Below are 20,405 nucleotides of genomic sequence, written 5' to 3'. Positions count from 1 at the left end.
TTAAGGGATCGCTGGGCGCCGAGGGACGCTAGTAGTGGGTACGGATCCTAGCCCCTGCTTCCCCGAGTGGAAAGCGAGCAGGGGATCTTGGGCTGTGAGGTTTCTCCCAAACCACTACCTCCCCGCCTACCCTCTAGCTGCACGGAAAGACGACTTTCTCCGGCTTTTCGAGCTGCATCCAGATCCCCCTCCCTTCTTCTCCCCTCTCGGTCTCCGCCCCCTCGCGCAGAGGAGGCCTCGCCGCTTTAAGAGCCGGGGTAGCGATTGACAAGCAATAAACGCGGAGCGCGGGGCTGCGCTGGAGCCGCACGGAGCTAGGGGCTGCCCGGGGCGCAGGTAGGCGCCCCCCGACTCCCGGGCCAGCGCCCACCCCAGGGCCCCTTGTTTCCTCTTCGTCCAGGCACAGCCCTATTCTCTGGGTCGGGTCTCCCCCGGCCCCTTCCCTCAGGCCGGTCCCCTCCCTCTCCACCTCCCGCCTCCCTCCTTTCTCGGGGGCTCCTAGGGAGAAATCAGACCCCGCTGCTTCTTGATGCTGGCCCGCGCGGTTAGGGCTCCGGAGTAACATCGCGCACAGAGCTGGTGAGCTGTGCGAGGCTCCGGTATCCGCGAGGCCTCTTCGGGGGCTGTGCGGATTCGGGGGACTTTGGAGCCGGGCATTACGTAAGAACCGCGCTGTTAGCGCTTCCGGGGGGTGGGGGCGCGCGACAGAGGTTGCGTGGGTCCCGGTGCCCCCCCCCGGCCCTCTTGGGAGGCCAACACCTCAACCTTCCCTGGGAGGGGGTCCTGGGAAGGGGGGCGCACTGCTTCTTTCGCCTCCCAGGCTGTGGGGAGGGCGGGTCGGGGTCGGGGGCCAGGGTTAGGGTCTGGAGACCTGAGGGCGGATCGGTGCCAGGAGAGTAGAGCCGGGGTCAAAAAGTTAGGTCAACTATGGGGGGGGAGGGAGAGTGAGGACGGGGGCGGGGGGGCATCCATTCAGTGACCTCATCCCCTGGTCTCCCGCGGGCGCGCTCGCAAAGAGCCTTCTTTGATGGCTCGCAACACGCCCCCCCTTCCCCCCAGGTCCTAGCGCCCAGCCAGTTAGGGCCCGGCTCGTGGGGCGGGGGCTATCCGATAGTCCGTGCGTGCAGGTCCGCACGTCTCTAGACGCACCCCCCCCCCATCCCTCAGTCTGTCTACCCCTCCCCACGACCTATCGGTCTTCAAAGCGCCTTTGTCAGACCTTTCTCTTCAACATCTCTTTGTACGTGTATTAATGGAGGGATGGGTGGGTGGGAGGTTGGAGGAAACCTCCCCCTTTCGCGCCTGGTCCGCATCACCTACTGACCCTGGGTGGTGTGGATAGTCTGGAGGTAGGGGTGAGAAGACACCGAGGCCCAGGCGTTTGGAAGCCGAGGTGCGCGTTCCCAGAAGCCTGGGCCCCGGACCTTGGCCCGTAGCCAGGCTGGCTTGCCTGGCACTGCTGTTCTCCTGCGGGCACAAGCCAGGCCCCGCCCTCCCAGAGGACGGGGTGGGGGTGGGGAAGAGCTAGCCGACGCTGTGGGAACTGATTACCCAGAGAAAAACCCAGGCAGGCTGGGCAAGACTCCAGGGGACAGGATCCTCCCTGCCTCTTCTCACCTTCCAGTCTCTAAGGAAGGAGGATGTCTGGAGTCCCCCCTGCCAGTAACTGTCAGGGAGAACAGCAACAGCCAGGAGAAGGCTCCAGGTTCCAGGTGGTCAAGACCTTGGGTGGGGGAGGAGGGAAGGCATAGGGACAGCAGGGCTTGGCACAGGAGATCTGGGCATTTCTCCCAGCCTGGGTGCTAGCCTGACGGGGGTGCCCTTCTTTTCCCTGAAAACTCCTTTCTTCCACGTCTTTAGGGAAAGACCCAGGAAGAAAGGGAGTCATCCCCCAACCTTTGTAATTTCTGCTACCTGAGCTCAGGTGAGCAGCTCTGGCCTGGGGGCGGAAGGGATGGGGCTAGAGAGGGTTTTCTTAAAACCTGGTGATGGTCCCTCTGGGTAGAATCCTTTCTTAGGGGGAGGGGAAGTTGTGGCTCCCTACCCCCGGGGGCCCAGCAGGCGTTCAGTCTTAAAGTGGGCGCTGCCAGCTGCTTCGCTCTTCTCTCCTCACCCCTGCTGTGAGCCACTGCCTCTAGTTGTCATGGCAACTGGGAATTAGGGTTTTCTCCAGCAGTAAGTGCCCCGGAAGGCAAGGGGAAGAAGGGTAGCGGTGCCCCCCTGCACCCTCCCCTGGAGAATAAGGAGCCCCGGGCTTTCCTTGTCCCAGCTCTGCACTAAGAAGGGGCAAAGGGAGAAAGAGGAAGTCAGAGAGGCCTCGGGAAAGTATGACTTCATTTCTGTCAGCCAGACAGACAAATGTTTGTAGAGCATCCACACTGGCTAGGGTTGGGATCCAGAAGCAAAACAGATGTAGTTCTTGACTTCATGGAGCTTACAGTCTGGGAGTGCTCCTCTTTCCTGCTTTTGACTCAAATTCTGGACTCCTACCACCCCCAAAATAAATAAAGGACAAATGGCAGGCAGAAACACAATTTTTTTTTAAAGAGTCATAAAACCTGGGTGTTCAATGTAGCTCTCTTTATTAGCTTCGTGACCTTGGGCAAAGCAATTAACTTCTCTGATCCTCCGATCTCCTCCTCCTGGGAGAAAAGGACATGTAATATCTGCTCTTCCTGCCTCCCAGGACTGTGGGATCATGCAGTCTCTGGGGAATGCCCTGATCCTGAGGGGAGGCCCTTCCTAATTCCTTCCCCCATTGCTTTGCCATTGTGCTTTCTCATTCTTTTCTCTTCCCTCCTCCAGGAGAGACATTTCAGGGCCTTTGCAGACCTCACCATGCCAGTTGCTGCCACCAACTCTGAGTCTGGTAAGAAGGGGCTGAGGATGTCCGTTTGTATCTGTGGTTCCAGAAGTGCCAGGCAGGGACTTGAGGGGGGAGAACGGCAGCCATCAGGCACTCTGGCAGCCACCTGTGAGAATAACCCTTCCCCCACCGCTGCTCCATCCTGCCACTCAGCCTTTCCTTCAGGCAGCTTCTATGGCCCCCACTGCACCTGCTCCAGGGTGCGGCCAGAGACACAGCTCAACTCATCTCCGTGGAGGGCAGAGGCACACACGCTCCAGAGATGATCCGCAGTATTGCCAGAGGGCAATGACCTGGGGCCAGGCTGGTTGGTGAGGTGGCCCTTAGGATCTGGCCCTTGGAGGATGGCTTGGGGGTGGAGGACAGCCACCAGATGGGTAGAGTAAAGCAGCATGTGCCAGAGATGGGTGTGTGGCTGTGTGCATGGAGAATGCCAGCTCAGGAAGCCTGCACTTGCTTCTGTGGGAGGTTGTAAGGCAAGGGAGCGGGTCGCCCAGATGAGCTAGGAAGCCTCAGGAGCAAATTTCTTACCCCTTGGGGCCTGTGTCTCTTCTATAAAGAGGTTGATGTGAAACTCTAAGGCTATGATGCGGAAAGAATATTCCTGATAGGAGTATTCACAGTTATGCTCTGCTGCTGGGTTATTACCTCAATTAGCCTGTGCCTTGAGGTCCTTTTTAGGACCTAGGCTTTCCCATCTGTAAGATGAGGTGATTGGATAAGAGAAGTGTTCTTAAATTTTCTTGGTCCTGGATTCCTTTTTGAGAATCTGATGACAGCTGTGGGCCTTCCTCATAGACAAATGCTTCTCTATGCACAACATCTGCATTCCACTTTGGGGGTTCATGGACCCCGTGTGCAGTCAGGACCTCCCAGCTGCAGATCCCTATGCTAGAGGCTATGGGCCCTCACACTGCAGTTGGCTCCGGGTTCGCTCTGATTTGTCTGACATTCCCCTGCCTGGATGCCTCCTGCCCGTGCAGCCCCTTCCCTTGCTCCAAGCCTGCTGCTGCCTCTGCAAGCCATTCCAGGCCTCCCAGTTTGGTTAGTATGTCTCTCCTGTCCCTCCCCTCCGAGAAAGTGAGCCAGGACAGTGAAGGCTGCTGTGGGTGGGCTAGACCCTAAACTGTGATACCCTTGCCCTCCAAGAAAGACCTTTTCTCCATATAGTGAAGGAACTGTACTAATGGTCCCCAGCTTTGGCAGCCTGGAGGGCTCAGTGCCCCCACCCCGTGTCCAGCCTGCTGAGCCCCCTGGGCTCTTCCCCTGCTCCAGGCTGCCTGGGCCCCACTGTAAGCTGCTTAGGGGTTAATTAAGCCCATCTCTGAGCCTGTGATTAAAGGCCTCTCGATCTGGAGCTGCCCAGTAAACCCATTAATAGTGCCTGGCAGGGGTGTAGAGGGGGGAGAATTTGACTTTCCTGCTGTAGGCCACTTGATGGGGGCATGGTGGGGGTAGAGTGGGGTCCAGGCAGGGAGTGGAGGCCAGGGCCTGCTTCCTCTGAGGACCCCTGGGGCCCCTGATCCCCTGGGTGTTATGCCCTGGGCTACTTCTGCCTTCCCATATCCAAAGGAAGGAGCACAGGAACTAGCTGCTTAACCTCTAGGATCCTGAGTTTCCTCTTCTGTAAAAAGATGATGTGTGACCCAAGCTATGAGTCTCTTGGCCCTTCCTGCAGGCGGCCCTCTCTGCCCCCATCCTAGGCTGGATTGGCTCCTGGCATCAAAAATCTAATGATGGGCCTGCTTCTTTTCATTTGGTGGCCATTACACTTCCTACGGGCCCTATAGGAGAGATAGCTGTGGTCAGGGTCACCCGCCTCTGAGGTCAGGGTCACCCTCCCTCTCCCCGCTCCCTTCCCAGGGAGATTCTAGCCTTGGGATCTGCAGGGTGAAGCCAACAATTCTCTTCCCTATGGGTCAACATGGCCACTGTCATTGTGGAGGGGAGATGGTATGAGTGTATTCTTGCAGAGAGACCCAGCTCTACTTCTAGTAAAGTGGAGGGGCCCTTTCCTGAGGGTTGGGGACAGGCTGAGGGATATGTGGGCTATGGCATGGACTGAGTGTTCAGAGAACTTGCCCCGGGAGTCTCCAGACCTGGAGCCCTACCCTCTCTGCCCTCTTTACTTGACTCCCTCTTTTCTTTGGATCACGGCTGGGATGGGGGCCATTTTGAGGTGGAGCTGTCCCTTTAAATCTCTCCTGCATCCCTGGGTTAATGTCCTGGTGTGTAATCCCTCCTGCTGCCATGGCAACCAGGGGTGCATTTCGACCTGGTGCCACTCCTCAGGGAATGGCTGTCTGGTGGCAGCAGCAGCTGGTGGTGTCCTCATGGTACAGGGTATCAGAGGAATGGAGGCCCTGGGCTGGGGTAACTGCCAAGTCCTTTGCTCCTGCCCACCGGGGTCCCTGATGCAAGAATGCACCCTCACCTTTTGCCTTCCAAGATGCCAGACTTGCCTACCAGGCACCATCCCTGACCTAAGGGGAGGAGCTAGTGCGAGATGGGGGAGAGGGGGGGCCGCTGCTGAGATGAGGGGTCAGACTGTGAGGCTCCCCTCCCAGCCCAGGGTGGTGCCGCTCCCTTCCCCTCCTTTTCCTCCCTGTCCCCCCTACCTCCGCCCCCCATGGCTAGCAGGTAGGGGGAGGTATTTGGGGCTTGAGGTATTTGCCCAATGCCCAAGTGGTGCCCCTGCTCCTGGCCCAGGACTGAGAGTCATTCTTGGGGGCTTCCTTTGATCCTGAGGAGGGCATTGTAAAGGAAACGGCGCCTGGAGAAGGAACGTAGAGGTCTGAGGGCAAGAGGAGGAAGTGGCATGCATGTTTTAGAGGAGAGACTTCCAGAAGGTGGGGGGGGGCGGGAACAAGCTGGGGCCAAATCCCCACCCCGCCTTGGGTTTCCCGCCCCTGGACTGTGAGAGGGGGCGTCTCTGAGCACCGCCTCGGTTCTGAAGGGGCAGCGGGGGTTAACCCCCTGCCCCGCAGACCTCCCCTCAGCCGCCCCCTCCTGACCCCCGCTGGTGCGAACACGGGGTGGGGGGATCGGGCCCCGGGAGGACCGGGACTCTCTTTCCCACCGCCCCACTCTCAGCTCCTGTGCCGCCTCCTCCCCACCCGGCTGCTCCAGGCGGGGCTTTGGCCAATCAGCAAGGCGGTCAGGGAGACTGAGCCTTGCTATTGGCTGATCCTGCAGAGGGCGCTCCCCGAGTCCCGCCTCCTGGAGCGCTGCCTTTCTCGGGCTGGCAAGGCAGCGGCAGCTGCGTGGAGGCTACTACCAGGAGCCCCGGAACCGGGGGTGGGGGGCCACCATGGCGGGCAGCCCAGGCAGCGGGGCCTCCTTGGAGGGTGTATCCCTGGGCTCTTCTGAGGAAGCTGATCTCCGGAGGGAAGGTAGGGAAAGGCGGGGTGGGGAGGCTGGGGGCGGGGCGGGGGGAAAGCTGGCCCCTTCATCTACCCTCCTTCCTCGGGGTTTGGGCATCTGGAGAGGGTGCCCCGGGAGCGGGCCCTCGGGAGCCTAAGGGAGCGGGCCTGGGCAGAGGGCACTAACTCCCCCCGGGCTCTGTCCTCCTCCAAGGCTGACAGGCTTGTGAGTCTGTAGGTGAGGATGGTTGGGGAGGGTGGATCCCAGGATACCCTGGCAGAGTGGGAAGGGTCCCTGCCCTGGCTTCTTTCCGAGGCCACGAAGGGCCTTGCAGGTGTCTGATCAATACCAAGCCCAGGCCTGGGCAGGAGGGGTCTAGAGGGCAGGCTTAGATGTTGTTTCTGGAGAAGGTGGGGAGGAGGAGGGGAAGAGGGGATCCCTAAGCCATGTCTGCTTCTCCAGTTTCAGTGCCCCCTCCTCCCCATCCCTATTCCCTCCTGGAGGAGGGGGCACTGACAAGAGTAGTGAGAGGAGCCAGGGACTGTACCCAGGCCCCCTCCACGGCTCGAGCGCTGTTATGTAGATGCAGGCGTGGGTGGCTGGGTGGCAGAGTAATGATACCTCCTGCCCATCTCTGCCCCCAGCTGGGCACACTCTGCTCCTCCCTTCCTCCCCCCAGAACCTGCCACAGCCAGGAGCTCCCACCTCCGTGGGTGGGTACAGACAAGCCCTACCTCAGACCTCAGCAGCCACTGCTGTAGCCCAGTGTCAGGTGTTCTCACATCCTTGGGTATGTCCCATGCCAGGCTGAGAGGTTGCTGATCCTTGGGCTGACTTGGTCTAACCTCTGCCCTTTGGTGCCCACAGCACCCCAGGGTGCCTGTCTCCCCAGCTCCTGTCAATGTTCTGGGCCGCATCTTTGGCTTCCTTTGATCTATAGTAACTTCTCAATGATAATAGATCACTCTCTGTCAGAGCTGAAGGGCCTGTAGACCCTGTCTAGTTCCATTCACCCATTTTACAGGAGGGAAAGACTGAGGCCAATGAGGGACCGTGACTTTTGGAAAATCGCACGGAATTAGTGGTGCTATTTGTACTCTGGCCTCCTGCATGGCTGCCTGCTTGATTACACTCAGGGACACGCTCCAAGTATTCTCTCTCCTATCCCTGAGCCCCCTAGGTGCAGGTGGCTGAGTCCTGGGACTTCAGCCCATCCAGAGATCAAGCGAGGAGTCTGTGGCTCTCTGGTTCAGGGCAGAACCTGGAACCTGACAACTGCTTCCCTTTCTCCCCTCCTCCCACCTCAGAGTCCATTTCCTGCTCCCTAGACCCTCCCACCTGGCCAGGTTGGCATTACCTAGGGCCTAGAGGACAGGTCAAGGAAACTGTCCCCCTCCCTCACCCCTAGACCCCTGCCCCAGGCATTCAGGGGCCGGGAGTGCCCGTGCTGGGCAGGGGGGAAGTGCTGCTGGAGGGGGGTCGTCTTCTGTGGGACACGGGGTAGGAGGGGTGGGATGGCTCTGGTGTGTTTTGGTCTCCTGTGCCCAGCTGGTTCCTGTGTCTCACTGCCCGTCCCTTCTCCCCAGCCATGCAGCAAGTCCTGGACAACCTCGGATCGCTCCCCAATGCCACGGGAGCTGCAGAACTGGACCTGATCTTTCTTCGAGGCATTATGGAAAGTCCCATAGTGAGATCCCTGGCCAAGGTACAGTGCTCCAGGGAGGTGGGCCTAGGGAGTTTATGGGGTGTTGGCCATAGGGTGCCCAGGAACGGGGCATGTGGCCCAGAATACCCGTGGAGGGGCTCTGCATGAATATCCGTGCCCAGGTGATGAGTCTTCATGACTGCAGGTGGCCGGCTGTCCCGTGCCTGGCCGGTGGGAGTGTGGACAAGCCCATGAGGATGCGTGTGACTGCCAGCTGGTGGGGGGTGGGACTGGTGCCTGTGCATTGGACTCTCCAAGAGTTCTTCCTGCCTGTCCCCTCTGCCTTTGGACATTTTGTGCAGATTTCTTTTTAAGGTCACCTGCCATGCTTCAGGTGGGCGAGAAACTCACTAAGAGAGAAAGTTATTAAACAATTTGGTAATGGCCATGATAGAGGCAGATGCAATAGGTGTTTTAGGAACGTAAAGGACAGATGCCTAACCTGGTCTGGGGTAGCCAGGGAAGGCTTCCTGGAAGAAGGGCCGCTTGAGCTGAGTCTGGAAGCCTGAGGAGGAGGGGGAGGGCATTTGGGGCCAAGGGAAGAGCTTGAGCAGAAACAGAGGTGAGAAAAAGCCAGAAGTCTGGGGGGCGTGAGGCTGGAGCTTCAGGTACGAGACAGGGAGTGTAAGCTGCAGACATGCCCACAGGTTGTGGAGGGCACTGGGGGCTGTGCTGGGGGCTTGGGCCTTGTCCTGTGATGTCCTGTGAGTGACGTGGAAACTTTCGTGGGTTTTAAGCAGGGGCGTGATGATGGGACATGGACGTTTTAGGAGCATCCCTCTGGCAGCCACATGGAGGATGGTTGGAGGGTCATGGCTGGAGCTGGAAAGGCCAGAGTTGGGGATGACCCTGAACTAGACCTGTGGTAAACCTAGGGCTTGAGGGAGGGGAGGATGAAAGAAGTATTTAGGAAGTGAATTGGCAATGCTTGATGTTTGGGTGTGGAAGGTGAGGGGTGGGCGTAGCAAGGCGCTCAGGATTCTGTACAAGGGAAGTAAGAGGCTGATGCCACCATCAGCTCAGAGGCAGGGTTGGGGGGGTGGGAATGGGGTAGAAGGGCGCCCCCTTTCCTGGGGGTAGAGGCAGTGGAGCTCCAGGGAATCATGTCTACTTGCTCAGATTTTTCAGAGAAGGGAGGAAGTTGTCTGCTGGAAATTAGGGATCAGGGTTGAACCAGTGGATTTGGGAATGAAGACTCGACTAATCGCTGAAGGGAGGGGAGAGGGACGCCACCAAAGCCAGGGAGCAGGATGGACAGAGCCCCAGACTGGCCGTGGCAGGTGCCTGAGTTTCTGGGGTGGGGATGATTTAGTCCCGGGATGCTGGGAGTAAAGGGGGTGGCTTTGGTCCAGGTCTTGTGCTGGGTGTGGGCCGTGGAGGCTGAGATGCCAGGATGCTGTGAAGGGGACAGGGGAGAGGAAGTGTCTCAGAGTGTCACCTCTGGGGCCCGGGACTGGGAGGGACAGGGAAGGGGACCAGGAGGAGACAGAGAGGCAGGAAGAAAATGGAGGTGAAGGCCTGGGGGCTCTAGAGAGAGTGGATAACTGTAAGAGAAGGCAGAGGTCAGAGAGAGAGGGAGGTGGGAGGTTTCCAAGGAGGACAGCTCGGGGTGGGGGGGTGACATGACAATTTAGGGTGTGGCTGCAGTGGACGGGGAGGTCAGCAATGTTCAAGAGACCCAGAAATGGAAGGTTTGCATGTGGGGTGGCGTTGGAATCTAGGGTACAGCGGGCATCGGGGTGGGAGAAGACCGAGGCAGGCTCAGGGTCTCCGGGAATGGTGGTGGGGTGACCAGGAAGTTGGCGATGATGGTGATGAGACAGCGGGAGAGGGTAGCCAGGTGGCAGCTTTTCCACAGGGTAGGGATGGGGACTCTGTCACAGGACAGCTGTGGCCAGCTCTGGCATGGGGTGTGGAGGGGGAGCAGGCCCCGCCAGAAGGAGAGAGCTGCGCAGGGGACGCTGTGTCCTGGGGACACAGCCTGGTCATGGGGAGCGTTCCATGTGTGGAATGGCTGAAGCCCCGGGGAGGTTGCTAATGGCAGAGGGTGAAAGTGGAATGTTCTTGGGAGGAGAAACCTGAGCAGACTGGGGTGGGAGGGGGGGATTAGAGAAAGGCAGAACGCTTTCCATTCAGTGGTCAAGGATTGTATTTATGGGTTAAAAATAAAAACAAGGAATCGAGCATGTTTCAAGCAAAGAGAGTGTGAGCTCGAACAGGGCAGGTGTGTCTGTCTGTGTCCTGGGGGCCGAGAAGAGTGCCCTGCACACAGTAGGTGCTCACGGAATATTTGCTCAATGAATGAATACAAACAGTATAGGAAAAAAACCTAAGAGCCCTCTGAGTATCACCTCCAGGATGGGGATGCTGGCCTCAGTGTCTTGCGTTCTTGCTATGCCTTTGTAAGAAAGAAGAAGTGTGATGCAGCTGGTGCCCCTCCTTGGTCCCACTTCCCCAGCTTTCCCTCCCCTTAGGTGACCACTGGCTTGCGCTTGATGATGTCCTACCCCTGAATGTTTGCCTATCTTGCCTATGGATGTGTTTAGATGTACACGATCCGCCCCTAGCCTATGGGATTTTAAACTTTCCTTAATGGAATTAGATAGCGCCAGCCGCTTAGGTTTGTGAGATTTCTAGTTCATATAAGTAATATGATTATTGGCATAAGTATAGACGTAGCTACAGATAGATTCATTTTATTTTATTTTTTTAAAGATTATTTATTTATTTATTTGACAGAGAGAGCGAGTACAAGCAGGGGGAGTGGCAGGCAGAGGGAGAGGGAGAAGCAGACTCCTTGCTGAGCAGGGAGCCCGACCCGGGGCTTGATCCCAGGACCCTGGGACCACGACCTGAGCCAAAGGCAGACGCTTAACGACTGAGCCACCCAGGCGCCCCGGAGAGATTCATTTTAACTGTTGTGTGGTGTGCCAGTATACGAAATAGAGCCCGGTGTATTTATTTATTGGTTCTCCTACTGAGAGACAGGTACGTTGTTGATTTTCCACTCTTCAGGATGGCGCTGCGGGGAGCATCCTCGAATTCCTCTGCTTCTGCGCATGTGCGAAGGTCTCTCTAGGGTGGACACTTGGCAGTGGTATTGCTGAATATGCACATTTTGACCCTCCACACCTGTAACCTGCCAAAGCTGATTTCAGAGTAGGATTTATTAGACCACGTCACCTCTGGGTCACGTTAGCAGTTGCTTCTACAGTGAGACAGATAATGAAAGAGGGGGCTTTCAGGATGGCAGAATCTCGGGGTTAGAGGGCCCCCTCCAAAGCATGATTGCCCTCGATAGTGTTCTTCTTCAGTGTCTTGGTCTGATCCACCCAACAGCTCTCCAGTGAGGGGATTGCTGCCTGGATGACTGTCACTCACTCAGTCATCCATCTTCAGTTTGACGGATATCTACGGCATGCTCACCGAATACCAGACGTGGTGCTGGGGCTGTGGGAATGAGCTGTCAGAGAGCTTGTTCTCCGGAAGGAGCCCAACTCTGTTGCCCTGGGACCTCACGGCACAGCCTAACTGAGAAGTTACTGATGAGCTAGATCAGACTGTAAACATAAACTCCCTTCTCCAGAATTGTTCTTGGGGATAAGCTGGTCAGAATTGCCTCCCAGGAGATTCCCAGGATGGTTCCAGATGCATAAAGCACAACAGAAGGTAGTGTGGACCTTTCTTCAACACTGAGATTCCCAGTGAGAGGCTGGTGGCCTAGGGGGACCCTGTGACTTCTCTCCATTGAGCTGTGAGACGAGCAAGAAGTGCATCTCTGTAAACGCACCTCTGAGCTCAGTAAGAATCCCTCCCATCCCTGTACGTGTGCCCCTTTGCAGTGGAACTTTGTCACTCCCTCATCAAAAGGTAGAGTTTCTCCATTCTTCAGTCTAGGCTTGACCACATGATTTGCTTTGGACGATGGGACCTGCTTTTTACTCCTCATCGATTTTAATGATTATGTGTACAGAGATGCATTTCTTTCTTTTTTTTTTTTTTAAGATTTTATTTATTTATTTGACAGAGAGCACAAGTAGGCAGAGTGGTAGACAGAGGGAGAGGGAGAAGCAGGCTCCCTGCTGAGCAGGGAGCCCAATGTGGGGCTCGATCCCAGGACCCTGGGATCATGACCTGAGCTGAAGGCAGATGCTTAACGACTGAGCCACCCAGACGCCCCCAGAGATGCATTTCTAACCTAACAGACAAAAGTACTCAGATCAAAGATCCAGTTGTAAAAACTTGGTTCCCTTGGTGAAGTGGCCCATAAACTCAGGAATAGTCAAGTTGGAACTGCCCTGGTAGCTATTAATCCCCTTCCCTTACCGTTGTGGAGTGGAGCTTGCCTCTCCCCTCTGGGGCTATGCAGACAGGGTGGGAGGGGCTGGGCTGAGTAGATATAGGACCAGGGAGGGGCGGGGCCTGAGGGGACAAGCCCAGAGGGTAAAGGCTCTGGAGGGAAGCCAAATCTGGCCAACAGATCATAAATCCAGGGGGTTGGCTCAGATGACAGGTGGCAGCACTAGCAGGTGGGTGACATCTGGGAGGGCTGACTTGGATCCAGCAGCAGGTGTTCCAACAACAGGCAAGGCCAAGGTGAGCAATCCAAGTCAGGTGACATTGAGAAATTCAGGTGAACTGTTACCAGTGAGGACATCTGCCAGCTGGGAGGCCTGTGATCTAATCCATATGAGATGAGATAGAAAGAACATAGAAGAGTCACTGGCTGGCTGTGATTTTATTTTGTCGAACAACCTCTCTGACCTTTAGTTATTTCTTCTGAAAAGTGGGGATAATGATGTCACTCTTTCAGAGTCATGGTGGGGATGGGGAAAGTCTTGGATGCAGAAGTGCCTTTCAAACCATAAGGAGTTGTTACAATGTGGTCTTGGCCATTGGGCCGAAGTTCACTGGGAGGACTCCACTCCTGTGATAGGGCTGGGGTGAGAGAATTGACAAAGCAAGACAGGGTCCTAGAAGAATGAAGGATGGCGGGGGTGGGGTGTCACTGAAATAGAGACTCTGACCAAGGGACATGACAGGTGGAAGCTACAGTGGTGGGGAGCTCAGTGTATCAGTCAGCTTCTGCTGTGTAACAAACTATCCCACAGTTTAGTGGCTTAAAACAACCATGATTCATTTCTCATGATCTTTTTTATCATTTGGGTGGTTTTTCTGGTCTGGGCTGCTCAGTTGGGGCAGGGTGGTCTAGGACATTCTCCTTCACATGACTGGTGTCCCAGCTGGGAAGGCTGCGATGTCTAGGATGGCATCCTCTCTCGTCCTCTAGGAGGGGTCCCAGGGTTCTCCACAAGGCAGTCCCAGCAGCAAGGGAGGACAAGCCCCAAGTCCCAAGCACTTTCCAGGCCTCTGCTTGCATTACATTTGCTAATGTCCCACTGACCAAAGCAAATCACATAGTCAATTCCAGATGTAAGAGTGATTTTACCCTCTGGCACACCATTCTCTGGGACTCCTATCAGTGTTTGAGCTATTTAATTATGAGCCTAGATTTCAAATGAGAATTCCCTGTCTTCTGCCAAGATCAGAGAGGCTGGCATGGGAAGGCAGAGGGAAAAGCTCTCTAAGAAATGGCTATGTGGTGTTTCTGCTTTTGCAGTCTGCTCATGGCTGTGGATCAGGAGCTGACAGATCAGGATTCAAGTACCGGCTGCACCATTAGCTAGCTGTGTACTTGGTCCAGGCAAGGCTTCAGGGAAGTCTCTCATCCAATGCTGGTGAGAGGACAAAGCAGCCCAAGCCCCATGGAGGGGGGTTGTCAATATCTAACAAAACCACACCTGTATATCCTGCTTGATCCAGGAAGTTACATGGAAGACTTCTCTACAGATAGACAACAGCTATACCAGGTTATTCACTACAGCTTTATTTGCAATAGTAAAATATTAGAAACAACGTAAAAACCCATGAGATTGGTTGAATAAATTATGGTCCTCCAGTCATGAAGTGAGTCAAATGCAGTAATTAAAATATAATAATAATAATAATAATAATCATTATGGAAGGTCTCCATGTAGCAGCATAGAGTGATTTCCAGGGCATATTGTTAAGTAAAAAACCAAACAACAAACCAAGCCAATTAAACAAACAAACCAAAAACCCAAGGAATCAGAGTGTGTATTGTGTTCTATTTTTTATGTAAAAAAGAGAAATATTTACTTATTTTTGTGAAAAGAAACAGAATAAACCAAAACTAATGAAAATGATTACCTCTAGTGTGGGTGTGAGTAGAGTAGAAGGGATGAGGATGGAAAGGAGACTTCCTTCAATTTACTTTTTATATAGATTTAAAATGTGAACCATGGAAATGTTGTACATATTCCAACAATACAAATAAATTAAAAAGAATGAAAAAAGCGAACTCTGAAACTAAGTGCAGACAAGTGAATCTATCCACATATTAAATTGTTAGCATAACCATACAGAAAAGGGAATTAATTCTAGTTACTTTTGCTCACAATATTCTGATTGTATACCCTATGTGAGATATATTCTAAGGCTGTAATGTTTAATACAGTAGCCACGAGCCACATGTGAGTATTTATTTAAATACTTAAAATGAAAATACCTAAGTAAACCAAAATGCTGATAAAAATTAGACGTTCGGTTTCTCAGTCGTAGTTGTCGTATCGCTCAGTGGCCACATGTGGCTACCACATTGGGCAGCACAGTTGTCGAACATTTCCATAAATGCTGTAAGTGCTTTTAGACTATTCTGAGGATAAAAAGAACTGCAGATGAATCTTGACTTTTACTGAAGTTTGTGATAGGTAGCAGTGGTTGTTTAGCAATTTTGAAATATTTTTTAATAATAGAGGGCAGGACAAATAAATAAATGTATTAATGTTCTTGGGAAATAAATTATCACTGAGGGAGAAGGGAGGTACAAATACAGAATGAGAGAAGATGAGGAAAATCTTGCAGAGTTAGATTTTAATTGGAACAATCAGTATCGACTGATGGCTATAAGTGACACCCCAGAAGCAATGAGCCCCAACCGCCCAGATCTTGGTTTCTAAATACCATTCCCTGCCAAGAGGAATCTGAGTTCTTTGGAGAAATTGCTGAGCCGAGACCTGGGGTAGGGAAAGTAGTGGCAGAAGGAAGAAGGTGCTCAAGGACTGATGGGAACATGTCAAAAAGGACACAGGCGTTTTTGGGGCTCCCACTGCACAAGTTTGGGATAAATTGAGACAATGAAGATAGTGATGGTGATGGTTTAGAACACAGGGTAAAAAGAATCCATATTGATACAGAGAGGGGGGTGTGGGGGAGAGGGAGGAGGGGTGGGAGGGGAAAAGGACAAGCTCTGTCTTATAGTAGAATGCCAGCTAATAAACGTAGAAGGAAAAATAGAGTTAGAAAATCACCATTTTGCAACCCCCAATTTTAAAAATTGACTGGGGCACCTGGGTGGTTCAGTCGGTTAAGTGTCTGGCTCTTGATTTTAGCTCAGGTCATGATCTCAGGGTCGTGAGATCCAGTCCCGCGTCCAGCACTGTGCTGGGCATGGGAGGTTGCTTGGGATTCTCTCTCTCTCTCCCTCTGCCTCTTCCCCCCACCTTAAAAAAAAAGAATTGATTTAGGCAGGAGTCATAAATGAATGCTAATTCATCAGAGAAAGATTGTTGGGGGAACAGAATAGTCACAGGGTCTCAAGGCATGGAAAAGACACACGATTGCTTATGTAGACCTCTTGCCAAAATGATTAACCTGAGTCTAATCATGGGGAAACAATCAGGAAAATCCAGTTGTGGGGCATTTTACAAACGACTTGCCTGAACTCAAAAATGTCCTGAAAGACCAAAAGTTACTGGAATCTGGTCTAGATTAAAGGGGAATAAAACAATGTGACAACCAAATGTAACACATGGTCCTTGATGAGATTGTCCATCGGGGAAAAAACAAAAACGAATCTATAAGGGGGATATTTTTGGGACAACAGTGAACATTTAAATAGAGACTGTGTATTAGATGATATTCTATCAGTGTGTCAATGTTGAACTTCCTGCGTGTGATGATGGTATTGTAGTTTATGTGACAGACCTCCTATTTGTTTTTAGGGATGTATGCTGAACTACTCTGGGGTGAGGTGACTTATTTTTCAAATGACTCAGAGAGAAAAGTCTTCATGTATAGCCCTGAAATGGCACTCCTTACTTCCTGACCCAGCTAACATGACTCTCCCTGCTGGGCTGGTCCCTGGTGAAAGCTGCCTTTCCCTTTTTTCAGAGCACCTTGTCAGGAGCCCAGGGTCAGTGAAGCAACAAGTAGGTACAGGGCCCTCTTCTGGTACCATGGGCAGTTGACCCTTGAACAACATGGGTTTGAACTGTGTGAGTTCACTTATGTGTGGATTTTTCTCAGTAAAGTTCAGTGCTGCAAATATGTTTCTCTCCCTTATGATTTTCTTAACATTTTCTTTTCCCTAGCTTACTTTATTATGAGAATACAGTATATAATCATATAACATAGAAGATACGGTTAACCAACTTTTTATGTTATCCATAAGGCTTCCAGTCAACAGTAGGCTGCTAGTAATTACATTTTCGTGGAGTCAAAATTTACATATGGATTTTTGACAGTGCAGGGTTGGTGCGTCTAACCCTCGTGCAGTTCAAGGGTCAATTGTACTGATTTCTTGTCCCCTCCCTACCTGGGAGCACTGACCTGAAGGTCTGGAGACCCAAGTTCGGGTCCCTGTGACCTTGAGCAAGTTGCTCCACTTCCCTGGCTTCCTCATCCTGGGCTGCAGGATGTCCAAGACCATGCCATCAGGTGGGAGAAGCTGTCTTTGAACTCACATGCTTATAAGGTCCTGGGGGGCTGGGGACAGCTTGATAATTTTAATGACCCTTTGTGACAAGAGGATGGGAATGCAGGTTTGTCCTTTCTATTCTCCCTTCTGGAAACTGGGTCCTAATCATCGTTTGGAGGGAGAAAGGGGGAAGCAAGGTGTGTTTGCGTGTATGTGAGTGTGCTTGAGTCTGGGTGAGTGAGGATCTGAAGCTGGTATCAGAAGCAATGCTGAGGGTGGGGTCTGAAGTCAGGATCTGAGCAGGTAGGGGACAGTGTACGGTACCCCAGGGTTCTTGGGGAGCCTCAGGTGTCACCTGTTCCACCCCCACCAGGCCCACGAGCGGCTGGAGGAGACCAAGCTGGAGGCTGTGCGCGACAACAACCTGGAGCTGGTGCAGGAGATCCTCCGGGACCTGGCCCAGCTGGCCGAGCAGAGCAGCACCGCGGCGGAGCTGGCCCGCATCCTCCAGGAGCCCCACTTCCAGGTTCCGGCCCTGGGCTGGGGTGGGGGCTGGGGCAGGCCACTGGGAGGGGGGCTGGCAGGACGTTAGCGCCAGGATGGGAAGAGACCATGGGACACTGTCTCATGGTCCCTCCTCTTTCCACTACCGCCCCAGTCCCTCCTGGAGACACACGACTCTGTGGCCTCAAAGACCTATGAGACACCACCCCCCAGCCCTGGCCTGGACCCCACCTTCAGCAACCAGCCGGTGCCTCCCGACGCAGTGCGCATGGTGGGCATCCGCAAGACTGCTGGAGAGTATCTGGTGAGGCCGCCAGGCAGAGCTGGGGGTGGGATCTGGAGGGGGCGTTGAGAATAACCAGCGCGGACCAAATCTGGTCAGGAGAGGGCGGAGGACGAAGATAGGACCCGCTTTGCCCCGGGACGGGCCCCTGCAGCCCCAGGAGACCACAGGCACTGTGCATCTGAGCTGCACGCAGACTGTGCCAGGAGGCTGGGAATGGAGGGTCCCTTAGGAGACCCATTTGAAGATTCTGGCTTGGAGCACCTGGGCCCTCATCATACCCGCCCTCTATCCCCCCAGGGCGTGACGTTCCGTGTGGAGGGCGGCGAGCTGGTGATCGCGCGCATTCTGCACGGGGGCATGGTGGCTCAGCAAGGCCTGCTGCACGTGGGCGACATCATCAAGGAGGTGAACGGGCAGCCGGTGGGCAGCGACCCCCGCGCGCTGCAGGAGCTCCTGCGCAGTGCCAGCGGCAGCGTCATCCTCAAGATCCTGCCCAGCTACCAGGAGCCCCATCTGCCCCGCCAGGTGGGTCCCTCCGCCAAGCTTCCCCCGCACTCCCAGCCCGAGGCCCAAGGGGCCGCCGCCGGGGTGACAGGCCCGCGGTAGGAGTCCCCCATCTCCCGCATGCTCGTGCATTGGACCTAGTCGTGGGCACTCATACACATGTGCAAGGGACATGCGCACATTTAAGGCCTGGGGTACCCCAATGAGCGCCGGTATCCACGCAGCCCCCGGCCTGCCTACGTGTACTGGGTGTGCGCATGCGCAACGTCGGCTTGCCGCGTGTCCTCCAGCAATCTGAGTCCTTTTGTTCGAGATGCAAAGGGAGGCTGGTACCAGGGAGGCGGCTGGGCGGGTCTGGGGGCAGCGTGCCTCGAGAGGGGCATGCCCGAGCCTCTTGCATCTTTGTGAGGGTAGGGGGAAGACGGTGGCCTGTGTGACACCCCCCCCACCCTCAGGAGGGGGAAGTGGGGTGGGGGCTGCTCTGAGAAGGGTACTGCCCTCCAGCCTTCCCTTCTTCCCTTGACCCTTTGTGATCCCCGGGCCAGGTGTTTGTGAAATGCCACTTTGACTATGACCCTGCAAGAGACAGCCTTATCCCCTGCAAGGAAGCGGGCCTGCGCTTCAACGCGGGGGACTTACTGCAGATTGTAAACCAGGACGACGCTAACTGGTGGCAGGTGAGCAATCGGTGTGTGCCTCCAGGTGTGGTGTGGGGGAGGCGAGGGCCTGGGGAGGTGCCTTCGCACTCAGGCATTCACCCCTCAACTGCTGCCCGTTTCAGGCATGCCATGTGGAAGGGGGCAGCGCTGGGCTCATCCCCAGCCAGCTGCTGGAGGAGAAGCGGAAAGCCTTTGTCAAACGGGATCTGGAGCTGACACCCACCTCAGGTATGAGGGCCCCCCCGATGGAACCCCTAATCTGGGATCCGACGCAAGCCTGCCGGGCCTCACTCGCCCATCTCTCTGTGGCCAGGGACCCTGTGTGGCAGTCTTTCAGGAAAGAAAAAGAAGCGAATGATGTACTTGACTACCAAGAATGCAGGTGGGTGTTGGAGGCCCCCTCCTTGTCCTCTAACACGGCAAGCCCCCTCCCTCCAGCCGCCAGTGACTTGTGCACATGTTCTCCCAGTGCTGATGCTGCAGTCTTGTCCCTAGGCCCTGCCTACTCTCTCTCTGCTGTCCCTGGCCCCAGCCCTCTTATCCTTGGCCCCCCGGCCCCACCCGTGCCACTTGAGTAGCCTGATGAGTACCCTCTCCCTGTGTTCAGAGTTTGACCGCCATGAGCTGCTCATTTATGAGGAGGTGGCCCGCATGCCTCCCTTCCGCCGGAAAACCCTGGTGCTAATCGGAGCCCAGGGTGTGGGCCGGCGCAGCCTGAAGAACAAGCTCATCATGTGGGATCCAGATCGATACGGCACCACAGTGCCCTGTGAGTGGGAGCCAGGCCCTGCTGGGTGGGGAGCCAGGAGCCGGGGCTGCCCTGGGGGCCAGGGCCACGTCCGATGAGTGGGCATCTGCATGGGCATCAAGTCAAGTGGTACTTTTGGGGGACGTGTGGGGGTGCGCCATCTGTGGCTGATGGGGGAACTGCAGGCTGGAGGGGGTTTGGGAAGCTGTCCTTTGAACCCGTGGCCTGGGTGGGCTGGACAAGCCTTGCCTCGCCTTCTCTCATGTTTCACTTGCTAAAAACCCAGCTGGGAGCCCATGTGAAACAGGGCCGCGTGTGGTGACAGAACCAGCAGGGCTGGTGAGAGCTCCTGGCTCCTGGAGGCAGGAACCTGAGGGCTGACCCCAGATCAGCTTGACCTTGGTGGGTGGCTTTGGTGTGCACATCGCCCTCTCTGGGCCTCAGCCCCCCCATCTGTGAGCGCTGGGCGGGCACGGTGAACTCTGAAGGCTCCCTCAATATGGACGCCCAGGATCCATGTGTGTCAGTGGTGAGGGCGAGGGCACGGAGCGAGGGAAGGCAGCAGTGCTTTGACAGTGGAGAGGGGCTGCGCGGCCCCTGTAGGACAAGTGCACGCGTGTCAGAGGTGGGACACGGCCTGCCTGTGCTCAGTCAGCCCCTCCTTCCCCCTAGACACGTCCCGGCGGCCCAAGGACTCGGAGCGGGAAGGCCAGGGCTATAGCTTTGTGTCCCGCGGGGAGATGGAGGCCGACATCCGCGCGGGGCGCTACCTGGAACATGGCGAATACGAGGGCAACCTGTATGGGACCCGTATCGACTCCATCCGGGGTGTGGTCGCCGCCGGCAAGGTGTGCGTGCTGGATGTCAACCCCCAGGTACCGCCCCAGCCTGCTTATTCCCAGGCTGCCCATATCCCCTCTGGGCACTCTGCTGCCCCTCCCACTCCCCATATATTTCCAGGCACTGGTCTCCCAAGCAGCCCCCATATAAC

At 55.2% G+C, this 20,405-nt stretch overlaps 1 protein-coding gene across 5 annotated transcripts in view; it reads left to right on the top strand.

Annotated features, from left to right (window-relative positions):
- The first annotated feature begins 242 nt into the window (after positions 1-242).
- The window catches only part of MPP2 (MAGUK p55 scaffold protein 2), a 31,386-nt gene continuing 11,223 nt past the window's right edge, over positions 243-20,405 (top strand). Inside the window, exons 1-12 of one of the 5 annotated variants that reach the window (XM_045888036.3) lie at positions 269-336; positions 1,861-1,924; positions 2,806-2,869; positions 7,816-7,934; positions 17,087-17,239; positions 17,372-17,521; positions 17,801-18,028; positions 18,553-18,684; positions 18,789-18,894; positions 18,980-19,048; positions 19,274-19,435; positions 20,087-20,289. In XM_045888036.3, the coding sequence (XP_045743992.1) occupies positions 2,839-2,869; positions 7,816-7,934; positions 17,087-17,239; positions 17,372-17,521; positions 17,801-18,028; positions 18,553-18,684; positions 18,789-18,894; positions 18,980-19,048; positions 19,274-19,435; positions 20,087-20,289 (1,353 nt within the window). In that variant the 5' untranslated portion in view covers positions 269-336; positions 1,861-1,924; positions 2,806-2,838. Of the gene's footprint in view, positions 337-1,860; positions 1,925-2,805; positions 2,870-6,059; positions 6,259-7,815; positions 7,935-17,086; positions 17,240-17,371; positions 17,522-17,800; positions 18,029-18,552; positions 18,685-18,788; positions 18,895-18,979; positions 19,049-19,273; positions 19,436-20,086; positions 20,290-20,405 lie in introns of those variants that run through there. The other 4 variants (XM_064583539.1, XM_064583540.1, XM_064583538.1 and 1 more) reach the window with 4 other exon arrangements.

This window comes from Mirounga angustirostris, unplaced genomic scaffold, assembly GCF_029215605.1.
Source record: "Mirounga angustirostris isolate CCGP_5_RB_7025 unplaced genomic scaffold, mMirAng1.0.hap1 SCAF_17, whole genome shotgun sequence".
Taxonomy (NCBI): domain Eukaryota; kingdom Metazoa; phylum Chordata; class Mammalia; order Carnivora; family Phocidae; genus Mirounga; species Mirounga angustirostris.
This window is presented reverse-complemented; position numbering and strand designations above follow the sequence as displayed.